Source organism: Pongo pygmaeus, chromosome 3 (genome assembly GCF_028885625.2).
Source record: "Pongo pygmaeus isolate AG05252 chromosome 3, NHGRI_mPonPyg2-v2.0_pri, whole genome shotgun sequence".
Classification (NCBI taxonomy): Eukaryota; Metazoa; Chordata; class Mammalia; order Primates; family Hominidae; genus Pongo; species Pongo pygmaeus.
Genome location: NC_072376.2, coordinates 114641040 through 114653923, shown reverse-complemented (window position 1 = coordinate 114653923; position 12884 = coordinate 114641040). Strand labels below are relative to the sequence as shown.

Genomic DNA, 12884 nt, shown 5'->3' with positions numbered 1-12884 from the left:
ATTAAACAGAATGGCTTCTCACTTAGTATGTGTCCTTTAACTTTTCAGTTTCTCAGGGCCTCAGTTTTCTTATTTATAAATTGGAAATGTTGCCCACCTCATAGAGTTATTGTCAGAAACAATAATGTATAGGAGATAATAAATGTTAGCTTTTTAATGCTCCTTGGTAAAATTATTTATATAACTTGTAATTTTATAAATCATTAAAATTTTAATCTTACTCATATTAGAATGGAGGTGTCTGTCACCTATAAGATGGCCCTGTCTTTATGACCTTAATTATTTTAGAAAGTATATTTGTGTTTTAGAAAACATTTTAAAGTGCTTAAAGAATTCTCTCTAGAAAAAAGATAACTGTATAATATGAAGAGAAATGAATTTCAACACGAAGGATTAGCTAAAAGCTATGCAATATTAATGAAAATGGAAGAGATGGAAGTTTTCACACTCTTTTAGTGGCTGCTAGTTTTTAATTATCTGTGCAGGGGGAGAGTCTTGGGGAAACAGTGGTCAGATAGTGATAATGTAATTTATTTTTAATTTTGGAATGTGTTGTTTATTTTAGCAAAAGTTTTACCATCTTAATGTTTGATTGGCTTAGTATCCCCTCCCCTAACCTCCACTGCCAGAACAACTTTCAATTATTAGAAATTTTAAAATGATACACATGTTGACAATTGTAAGAATTCACTGTATTAATATTTTAACTTATTAAAAAGCATGTCTCTTTAATCATTTGATTTCTTTTTTCTTTTTTTTTTTGAGATGGAGTCTTGCTTTGTCACCCAGGCTGGCGTGTAATGCTGTGATCTTGGCTCACTGCAATCTCTGTGCCTTCTTGGGGGGTTCTCCTGCCTCAGCATCCCGAGTGGCTGGGATTACAGGCATGCACCATCATGGCCGGCTAATTTTTATATTCTTAGTAGAGATGGGGTTTCACCATTTGGCAGGCTGGTCTTGAACTCCTATCCTCAAGTGATCCACCTGCCTCGGCCTCCCAAAGTGCTGGGATTACAGGTGTGGGCCATCACGCCTGGCCTTGATTTCTTATATAATGGATCATTAAAAAATTCAGCAGAGTTGTCCTATTTGCAACTTACATAGACATCAAAAGAAAGAGAGTAACAAGCATTTATTATATTTATAACATATAAAATACTTATCATATTCTCTGGTTCATTATGAACTTTCATTATGAACCAGAGAATATGATAAGTATTTTATATGTTAACTTACACAAGCACCCTCAGATGCATATATAATTATAGATGCATATTTTGCAGACAAGGAATTTGACTACCAGAGATTAAGACCCTCTCCAGGTTAGACGGCTGGGAATTGTTGAGGTTTAGATTTGAACTCAGGCCCATTCATCTCCACAGTCCCTGAATTTTCAACATAATCACTCTATTATTTTTGAATAGCAGGCGAATCTTACTTACTATAGACATTTTCTTCTTCTGGCCTTTTCCCAATAATGCAATCTCGTAGTTGTCGTAATTTCTCCTTAATGTGGAAACAACCAGGACATAGTTATGATTTTCAAATTTTTATGGATCAAGATGAAAACATCAACTACTATTAGCAATACCAATGCTGCTACTTGATATTAATTTGCTACTTATGATGTCTCAGTTGCCATCCTTGATACTTTCCACATGTTATCTTACTTAATTCTCACAGCTTAATGAAGTGGATGTAAAATGTCATCATTCCATTTTGTAGATATGGAAACTGAGGTACAGAGAGGTACAGTAACTTTCCCAAATCATAGTTATAAGTGGTAGAGTCAAGATTGTATCCTAGAGTGCAATTCTTTGGGAAGTTGTTTTCCCAACCCAATTCTTGTGGGGTCTATATTGGCTATTTGGTGTCCAAAAGCAGAATGGCTACACAGTGATGGTTTGCTGCTGCCTGAGCCCATCTCAGCCTCTGTATGGCACATTCCTTCCCAGTGTTCTAATTCTAAAAATCAGAGACTTAAAAGCAGATGAACCTAACAGGATTCCTCTTCTTAGCACATCTGTGATCTTTCTTTGATTTCTAAATATTGAACATTATCTTTTTAAGCAAAATGTAAAACAAGCTAACATTTAATAATCTTGTTTTAGAACAGAACTTAAGAATAGCACTCTTTCCTCAGGATTTTCCTGGAAACCTAGAAACCACTTTTCCTATTTAGTTGTTTCCGTTGCCTTACAGATCTCTCCTACCAGTGGTGCCAAACTCTTCTTCAGGCACTCTGTGACTGTGAGTAGGAGTGAGGAGAGTGAAGGGCAAGGTTTTCCCTTCTCCACCATTTCATCTTCAACGCCAGGGATTCTACATGATTCTTAGTTATTCTGGAAACCAGCTTCCCCTATTAACTCCATGTTTGTGCCATTTTTTTCTTAGTTTTCTAGATTAATTCCTTCATCAATAATAATATGATGTCAGTTACCTCTGATAAGTTCATTTATATTCATAGGATACAAACAAATACTTTTCCAAGCTGCAAGAAAAATATTGAAAAGTACATAGGAATGTATATTTGTTTGCACGTGTGTGTGTTGAGGAAACAGGAGGAATATTCATCTTTTTGTTGTTTGGATTTTGGCCCAGTCCCTTATGTTAAGGACTGACTGATTCCTCTGACAGAATTCAGACCAAGTCATTAAACTTTGTTGCTTATTGAAAGTAATCTTAGTATCTGTTGGCCTTTATTTAAAAAAATTTTTTTTAAATAAGCATGAACAACATTCATTATCCCATTATAACCTTATTATTAGGTGAGTCAGATCAGTCTCTAAGTAGTGAGTATGAAGCACCTTAAATTCTTCCTAAAACAAGATTAAATTTAAATATACAAACAAAATAGAAACAACCAGGGTTTAATGAAACAACTAGTGAAATAATTTCCAAAATGGTATTTAGGTTGGATAACTCTAAATGGAAAACGTTATTATTTAAGGGTCTCAGGAGGATGAAATACCATTGACTTACTTTAACAAAATCTATACAATCTAACATTACTAGGAAAGTGATTTGTAGGTCTGCACCTAAACGCATGTGTATTGGTGATGACACTGACATGATTGAGAAGCAATGTTGTAATTCTGATCATGAACAATGAAGAGTTGCAGAACTCTACAATCAGTATTCTTCAGCATTTATTTGGCAAAATAACTGCCTTTGCTTAGTGTCACAAAATCTGGATGAGATTCAGCCACCAACCCACAAACATAACTGCCCTTAGAGACAGGTGGTTTCTAACAAGGCATGATCTCAGATGTACTGGGAAAGTGCCCTGGCCCATCTACTATATTGTTTGAAATTTCTCTATTTTGATGCTTTTTCATTGTTTAAAAATGTTTTCCTAAGCATCACCTTTTAAATAAAAATTATCTCTTGGGAAAGTTACAATATTAAGCTATTATCAATTATTTATACTTTGGCCTAAATTTGCTTATTAAATGTGTTTAATCAAACAGCTATCTATAACTGGGTTCTGAAGAAATGGGATTTCTGAGATAAGAAGAAAAAAATTGTTAAAATATTTTTGGAGTGAAAAGAGATGGAATATGGGAATATGACCGTGTTATCTCTCACTAAGGAATGTCAAGGGGTGTGTGTGGTATATTTTGTTTTCATTCTCATCTCAGAACCATGTCCTCCAATCCCATCTCAGGAGGTAAATTATATTTACAGGAGATGAACTTATTTTAACTTAATATTTGAACATATATATATGTAAATGTGTGTATGTGTATGTATATAAAAATAAACGTTTAAGGAGAAAGGAGATAAAAACTTATTACATTTTATTTAGGACTGTTCCTTAGTGTGATTTTAATCATTGTCTCACTCCTTTCCTTTTAAGCCTGGCATACATAATACACTCTTCAGCGTAAAGATGCTTTACCTTAATTTCAGCAACAAGATTCAAAAAACACTGTACTAAAGACAGGTATTATAAGCTGATTAGGTATTAGCTTTGGTATACCGGGTTAGAGGATTGACTTCGCCAATGGCTGGTGAACATAATATCTGGATATTTTCAAACATTATTTGATTTCTTGAAGTATCTTCCTTAGTGGCTAGTTAAAAATAAAAGAACAGTTACCTGTATTCCTCATGAAAATTAAACATTAACAAACTAGGGGCTCCACAAGTGAGGGAATGTCCCAGAAAACACTGGGCCAATATTACCTGCTGAATCATTTCCAGGCCACTTTTTCCCATCTGCCAGTGTTTAAATTTCTCCAGAGCTTCATCCATAGACATTTTCCCATTCTTGACTTTCTCCTGCAGGAGGATGAGTTCTTCCTGACCATCAGTTAGACAGCCCCTGAGAGTAGAAAAGGCTGGACTCTCTATCCGAGCTCTGTCTAAAATACAAGGGGAGGGTGCATTAACAGAAAGTCCAGGTGTAGACAACTGGGAACAAAAGCACTCTACAAATAAGCCATTGGAGTAGCTTCTTCTTAACTCTCTATGAGCAGTTAAAGAATAAACCAGTACATTTTTAATGAGTTTCTTTCTAAGGATGGATGTGCCTGGAAACTAGTCTTACGGGTGAAAAAAAGTGTCTCATTACTGAGACACAGAAAAGGACAAGGAGAGAAAGGGCAGTAGCAAAAGTTATATACTTCACTAGTTGACGGCAGTGCCAATTTTGTCTTCTGTTTCTGAGGATTATCAGAGATCATGTGCACAAAATACTTAGTATAGTGCCTGCCACACAGTAAGCTAAATAAATGTTAACATTAATATTAACAATAAATATCTTTAGAATAAACAGTCTTTCTATCTTTGGGAAAGGAGATGTTAACCAACATCCAAATGTCACAAAAGGCTTAGGATCATTTGAAAATTTATTTCTGAAAGATTTTAAATAAATAATCGGTCATTTTGTAGTGAAATGCTTCCTTTTCAAAAGAGTTTATTTTGGAGCATGCTATGTATTATTTGCTCAGCACAAAAGGAATTTGTGGCCTGGCTTGAGGCACAGTGGTAGCAAACTGGCAGACCATGGGAGAACTCAGTGTTTCCCTTGTCCGCGATGGTGTTTAAAGACATAAATAGGCCTGCATGACTTTAAGGATGCTATGTGCTCTCTAGGTTACTGCAATCCTTGCCACACATTAGAGTTCCTGGATGACAACACACGTCTGCTACCTGCCTGGCTGCTGGAACTCATTTGAGTTTGTACCTTCTCATTTACATATTTCCATTAAGTGCAACATACTTTTTGGACTATTTCAGGAGGGGTAAGTAACACATCTTAATATACTATCAAATCTAAATATGCCCACAGAGTCTGAAAGGAGAGAATAGCCAGTCCTACCTAACTGTATACCAGTGAGCTATCCCTGGAGGGATATGCCCATTTCTGGGACTGCTTCTTCAAGAAAGAAACAGATGAATTTGACTATCCAGACAATATTAACAAGTATTTGGGAAATGGGGAGGGCATTCAAATTCTACAGTAATAAGAATTTGTTGATATAACTAGGATTGATTGTTCTGGAAAAGAGGTTTCAGGTATTTGATAGCAAATGTTATATGTCTGAAGAGGACTTTAGCCTTGGGGTTGTTCTGGAATGACCTGTAATGTTCCTCTCAGTTTTGAGAAGGACTGTAATAGTGAATCTTGGAACAGGGACACGGAGAGGGTTTCTTTCCAAAAAGATTCACGTGCACAGAAAATTTCTCTGTGGCCAATAATTCTGATTCCCACAGGGGCTGGCTTTCTTTCTTTCTTTCTTTCTTTTTCTTTTTCTTTCTTTCTTTCTTTCTTTCTTTCTTTCTTTCTTTCTTTCTTTCTTTCTTTCTTTCTTTCTTTCTTTCTTTCTTTCTTTCTTTCTTTCTTTCTTTCTTTCTTTCTTTCTTTCTTTCTTTCTTTCTTTCCTTTCTTTCTTTCTTTCTTTCTTTCTTTTTCTTTCTTTCTCTTTCTCTCTCTCTTTCTTTCTTTCCTTTTTTTACTTTTTCCCTTCTCACCATTTCCATTCAACACAGAGGCTTTCTTGACTTGTCTTTTCTCTTCAGAATCTATTCCCCCAGAACTAAGATGTCAACAGATCCTATACTCAAAATCTTCCTTCAAGGATGACGGAGCATGAAATCCCAGAGGAATTGGAGAAGCACAAGTTAGCCAGAGGGCTAATTGGTTCAGCAGCAAAAAGCACAGATAACAATTGAGATCTTGCTTCTTATACCATTTGCTTTTTATAGGCCTCCACACTCAAATGCAGTTCGTGAAATGCAGTTAGCAGTAGAATTCTATGTGCCATCCCTGCCAGAAGAGAGAGGTTGAGCATCATCATTTAACAGCTATGCCATTTAACTATCACCTCACTTCTGTCATCCTTTTGCCTAAGTGTGAATCCATTTTTATCTCAGGTAACCCAGGCAGCTGGATTTTCTGCTGTTCTGGAAGTTAGCTCAAGGAATGTTTTCCCAGAAAACCGTACCAGTTTTAGTTTTGCCATATGTACAAGTTTAACTTAATTTAACAAATACTAACTCCTTTTAATAATATTTATTTCAATTACCCTTTCATATTTATCAATCTAGCTAATAAAATATAAGTAAGATGACTTTTTTGGGGGGGTATGGTGTTCAGTTGCATGATTGTGCAGAAAGAACAAAAGAACAAATTAGGAGCAGCAGAGGTCTTAGATATTGTCTTGAGAGTGAATTGTCCACAACTAAACTATTTTTACATAAATCTGCTTTTACCTTTTTTTAAGAGTAAAGAGATTAAAGCATTTGTCTTGATAAATTAGGATTAGGCATGAGAAGTTGCAAAGAAAAATGATCTAGGAACTTTACTACCTTTTATCCTAAGGGTATACAAGTCAAACCAAAACATGCAACCTGTAATTTTTGGTAGGGTTTACAAGATTTCTTTATTGCATTTAGATAACAATTTGATGGGGAAAAGGAAGTAATGAAACCTTTTCTGTCTTCCTAATTTTGTATTTTTTTTAGTTTACCTTCAGAAGAGTTAGTATGAATTTAATATAATTTTCATTAAAAAGCATTTGTCAGACAGCTAACTGTATGTATGGTAGACTCTTGTCTTTTAGTGTAAGAGCTTTAAGGTAAACTACAGTTTTTAAAATTAATTCCTTTTAAATAAATTTCTCTTTACAAGTATTTACATTTCATCAAATATTGGTCATATAAACATCAACCAACCCATTGTAGTGAGTATACAAATCTACAGATTAGGTAAGAATGTAAATTAGGCTTTTCATTAAAATTATTTACTAGGTGACCAGCTGGAAAGACTTTATCGAAAATTTGAAAGAAAACAACTTGATTGCCCAACAAAAAGTAATTAAAATAGAAAATATTTACTTAATAAAAATCATGTAGTCATTTAAAAAATAAAGATTGTGGCAACATAGAAAGTGCTTATTATATTACAAGAAGTACAAAAGCAGGATACAAAATTATATACACATTAAAATTTTAACAGTATCAAAGTTGTATACATAATAAAGCATGAAAAGAAATTTTAAAAGATAATATATGTTATTCTATTGTGATGCCATATTACATATGTAACTATTTTCTTATGATCTCCAACTTTCTATAATAATAATATATTGCTTTTACAACATAAAAAAATTCTGTCACTTTATTGATAGGCTTTCCCATGGAATGCATACCATTTCAATCCATGCCAGATATACCATGCTGTAAGTACTATGTCATACTATAAGTATCATGTGATGTCACACCATACCGTACCATCATACCAAATTAGTTTATGGCACTTGGAAAGAACTTCTCAGTAATAGGACTTAAATAACTAGGGTCCAAGCGCAGTGGCTGACACCTGTAACCCCGGCACTTTGGGAGGCTGATGCAGGTGGATTGGTTGAGCCCAGGAGTTCCAGACCAGCCTGGGTAACATGGAGAGATCCCATGTCTACAAAAATTAGCCTGTAGTCCCAGCTACTTGGGAGGCTGAGGTGGGAGGATTGCTTGAGCCTGGAAGATCAAGGCTACAGTGAGCTGAGATTGCCACTGAATTCCAGCCTGGGTGACAGAGCAGACCATCGCTTAAGAAAAAAAAGAGAGAAAGAGAGAGAGAGAGAAAGAGAGAGAGAGAGAGAGAGAGAGAAATAGAGAGAGAGAGAGAAACAGGGAGGGAGAAAGAGAGAAAGAGAAAGAGACAGAGAAAGACAGAGAGAGAGAGAGAGAGAGAGAGCGAGAACTAGTGACAAAGATTTAAATCTTAAGTTATTTTTTGTTATTTAATTTGGGACTTGGTAGGTATATAAGCTCAGGTCCATTAGGAGATGCTTGGTCTATCGATTTATTTGTAAGTTCCAAGTAAGGCCTCTGCATCTCCTTAACTTTAGGGTTGCATATATTCTTTGAGATTTGTTTGTTTGTTTTGTTTTGTTTCATTTTGTTTTTGTTTTTGTTTTGAGGCAGTCTCCTTCTGTCGCCCTGGCTGGAGTGCAGTGGTGTGATCTCGGCTCATTGCAATCTCTGCCTCCTGAGTTCGAGTGATTCTCCTGTCTCAGCCTCTTGAGTAGCGGGATTACAGGCGTGCGCCACCATAACTCGCTAGTTTTTGTATTTTTAGTAAAGATGGGGCCTCGCAATATTGGCCAGGCTGGTCTCAAACTCCTGGCCTCAAGTGATCTGCCTGCCGTGGCCTCCCAAAGTGCTGGGATTACAGGTGTGAGCCACCACACCTGGTATTTGATGTTTTATTTTAATGATTGTGATTTTAGAATATGATATTTTTCCCCACCACTTAGAAAATACAGAAGAGTACTGAAAACTGAAATAACTGCCACTCATTATTATACTCTTCAGAAACAGGTATCGTAAACGTCTTGGTGGTCCTTTTTAAGTATCCATTTCTTTCCTTTTTTCTGAATTAGGGTTATACTGACATAGTTCCTGCTCTTTTCTCTTAGTCATGTGGCCTAAGAATCTTCCCATGACATTAAATATTCTTTGAAAAATGGTTTTTAATGGGAGCATTATATTCCAAAGTTTGTATATTCAATAAAGTATTTAATCATTCTCTTACTAAGGGATTTTTTATTGTTTCCATTTTTCTCCACAATTATATGTTGTTGGAGCTTCTAAGTCTTTTATGTGAATCACTGGCTGCATTATTTATTTGGTTGGCATAGACTCATAAAAATATAATTTTTGAGTATGATCACTTTTAAAGCTATTGATGTATACTTAGTGTCAATCTCCTTTCCTGGAACGTGTTGTCATATACACTCTCACCAGTAGGACGAGGGAGTATTTGTACTGTTTCACTTTTGATAGCATTTTGCATTATTCAATTCAAATAAGTACACAAGCTTTATAATAATTTTATAATCTAAACCTTTCTCTCATTGCCAGTGATTCTTGTGTCATTATAACACTGAGTGCTGCAGCTTAAAGCATTGAATAAGTAACAGACTTTAATATCACATATGGCCACTAGTCCTGCCCTAATCTTTTTTTTTCCTAAGTGATTACTTTTCAATTCTTCTTAATTATATTCTCTATCAATTTAGAAACATTCTTTCAAACTGTCATCTCACTCCCTAAAGGAAAAGTATCTTATCAAAATCACTGGGATTCCCTTACATGTATAAGTTATTATAGAAAGAGTTGAGAGTATTTAATTTCCCATTAGGAAAATAGCATTATTCTATCTTTTTAATAGGTACTTTTTGTGTGTGTTTTGAATTTACAGTGAATAATTTCTTTTCTTTCATGATGTCGCCAAACTAATATTTCTGGTATATAAAAAAGTGAATTATGTATTAATTATGTACGGCTAGTGAAAATAATTTTTAAGAGTCTTATAGTTGATGTTTTCAAGTTTTCTGGCATGTACGTATATCATCTAAAACTAAAGGAGAAAGTATCTCCTTCCCAATAATTACACGTTTTGTTTTAGATGCATGTTATTGCAGTTGCTAGAAACTTCCAGGATAATGGTAAGTAAAAATATTAATAGTGGGTATCCTTATCTTGTTCCTATCCCTAACACGAATACCTCTACTTCTGAACTAATAAGATATTTCTGATAATGTTGAGAAATTATTCTCTTTCTTATTTCATAAGATTTTTAAAAAATTATGAATAGTTGAACAATAATTTTGTCTTTTTCATCAACTGAAATCATCATGTTTTTAAAAATAAAATAACTAGTACATTAATAGTTCTACTCCATGAGATGGTTCATATAATATAAAAATTCTCTTATTTGAATTTGAAATAACTCACTGGCAAAACTTATCCTGGTTAACTATTGAGTTAAAAATGTAAATGACGAGTTAATCGGTGCAGCACACCAGCATGGCACATGTATACATATGTAACTAACCTGCACATTGTGCACATGTGCCCTAAAACTTAAAGTATAATAATAATAAAATAAAATAAAAAAAGAAATATATATAAATTCAAAGCAAAAAAAAATGAATACAAACATTCTTTGGTCATTAGTCTAGTGATATTTTTCCTTTTTATTTATCACTTGACATAATTTTATTAATGAGTATTTCCTTGGTATTTTTGGGGATGTATCTTTTTAAAGCAGAACATAGTTTTATTTTGGCTTGAAGAAGTTAAAAATATACCACTCTGGCACATCAACTATTTAAACTGAAAAAAAAGCAGGTGCAAGAAAGATGATTCTGACCTTTCAGTTGTTTCCCAAAAGCAGAAGACTAAATTCCCACGGTGAAGACACTCACTCTATACAAGAAGGAAAAGCAATATCCTTATCTTCAAAGAGGAGAAGTTGAGACTAAGAGAATTCTGTACAGACCTTGTTAGAATAACTCTTATCTTTTAAGCCTCCCCATTTTCACAGTTTACTATTCTTTGTCTAATTCAGTAGCTAAGTAACTGACTAACTGCTTCTTTGAGTCTTCATTTTCTTTGAGGGCTCCAGTGCCATGTGAAACTATTATGCTTTTCTCTTGTTAATCTATTTTACATCAATTTAATTCTCAGTCCTGGCTGGTACCCTAAGAAGATAGAGGTGGAGTTTTTCTGCCGCTACAGTCTTTTGTCCACATTTCAGTCTGTATCTTTTTATGAGGGAGATTGTATAACATGGTATTTGGAGCCAGGTAGATGAGGGCTCAAAGCTCTTTCTCATTCCATTTTTGTAAACTCCAGTTTCTTTGTCTATAAAATGAAGGTAAATAATCCCCTTCTAACAGAGTTGTTGCAAGAGTTAAAGGAGCTAATACATGTAATGTGCTTTGTCGTGTTTCAGGCTTCTGTTAAAGCTCAGGAAAGTTGTAGTGAGAGTTGTTAATATGATTATGTGAAATAGTACAGAAGGTGATTACAAGTTTGGTCTTCAGAGTATAACAGAATTGAGTTCAAATTTCACCTCCACCATTTCTTAGCTCTGTGTCCTTGGTTACAAATAATCAATCCATTTTAAAAAGGAAAATAATATCTCATAAGATATCTTTGAGGTTTTAATGAACTATCGTTATGCAGATGATTAACACAACACCATTTGTCCTCAATGACTGTTACTGCTCTGTGAGACTGTTTTAACTGATATGAATTTATTGTGATGACTGCTGTTATATATAATCTTGTTTTGTATGTGGTTATAAAGACTTACATATATATGTATTTGTATATACATATATACATATATGAAGGAATTTGAAAGTAGTTACTTTTTAAAATTCCAGATTTTTTCTTTTTTTATTAATAAAGTAATGAATGAAAAAACATTTTTTTCTAGTTCCTAAGTATTTTTATATTATTTGGTCATTGTAACCAGATTATTGCTACTAAATTAGCAATAATTATGTTACATTACATATTATTCTTTATCACCAATATTTTACATTCATGTCTTATAAATAAATTTACAATAATTATTTAAGTTTACTTCAGTAATTTTAATACTGTAATTTCTTTTTAAGCTTTTTATTTTGTGTAATTCCTCATTAGTTAGAATACGTTTTGGTTAATACTTTCATAATGACAGATCGGCTATCTTCTCTAAAATTTTGGATATCCAAAAATTATTATATTTATTTTCTTCTTACATGAGCAAAATACCTGACTAAATATAAACTTCTTAAGTTGCAGTTTTTTCTCAAATAAACTTGGTAGTCCATTATCTCAAGTTTCTGTCACACAGATTCTCTAATTTTTTAATGGATTTTGATTTATTTTAGTAGAAAATGTAAGTTAAAGTACTTGCTCAATACTTTAAGATTGTTTCTTTTTCCTTATAATCAAAAAGATTTGCTAGGGTGCTTTTAAACATGAGCAAATCTCCTTACTTTTTCCTGTCTCATAGTGAGCCCACTCGATCTGCATTATTCATCCTCCAACTTCCCACTTCTCCAAAGATTAGCTTAATAAAGTCATTGATCTTATTTTCTATTCTAGTTTTAAAAAAACCTGTCATACTTGAGTTGTATCTCTGTTCTCCACATCTTATTACTGTTTTCGGTCTTTCCACGTACTGAGAACAAACCCTTCTTCAATATGTTCTCTACTTCACTGATTTATTTTCATCTAGTGTGAGTCCCTTTTGTTGTGACCAATGTGGATTTTAATTTGCTGTTGAAACTTTAGCTTCTTATTTTATTTTATTTTTATCATACTTCCTCTTGTCAATACCTTTTCTTCATGTCACATGTTTAATCTCATTCTGGTATCTCATCTGAAATGTCTTTCACATATTTTGCTTTCATCTCAGCCTAACCTCAAATTTCTGCTGCTATTTCCTCTCCATATTTTCCGTTTGTTTATGAGTTCAAACTTTTCTGACATTTTCTTTTTTGGCCCCTGCATTTTATCACCAACTGCCTAGTACTGAACCTGAAAGTGGGAAACTTAAGTTGAAATTAACACATACTGCCTTAGAACTT

General features: G+C 33.9%; 1 protein-coding gene across 1 annotated transcript in view; it reads right to left on the bottom strand.

Moving 5' to 3' along the window:
• The window catches only part of BANK1 (B cell scaffold protein with ankyrin repeats 1), a 315422-nt gene that overhangs the window by 10648 nt on the left and 291890 nt on the right, over positions 1-12884 (bottom strand). Inside the window, exons 12-13 of the mRNA XM_054485718.2 lie at positions 4189-4367; positions 1443-1506 (exon numbers count right to left, since the gene is read on the bottom strand). Coding sequence (XP_054341693.1) covers positions 1443-1506; positions 4189-4367 — 243 coding nt within the window. The remainder of the gene's footprint in view (positions 1-1442; positions 1507-4188; positions 4368-12884) is intronic.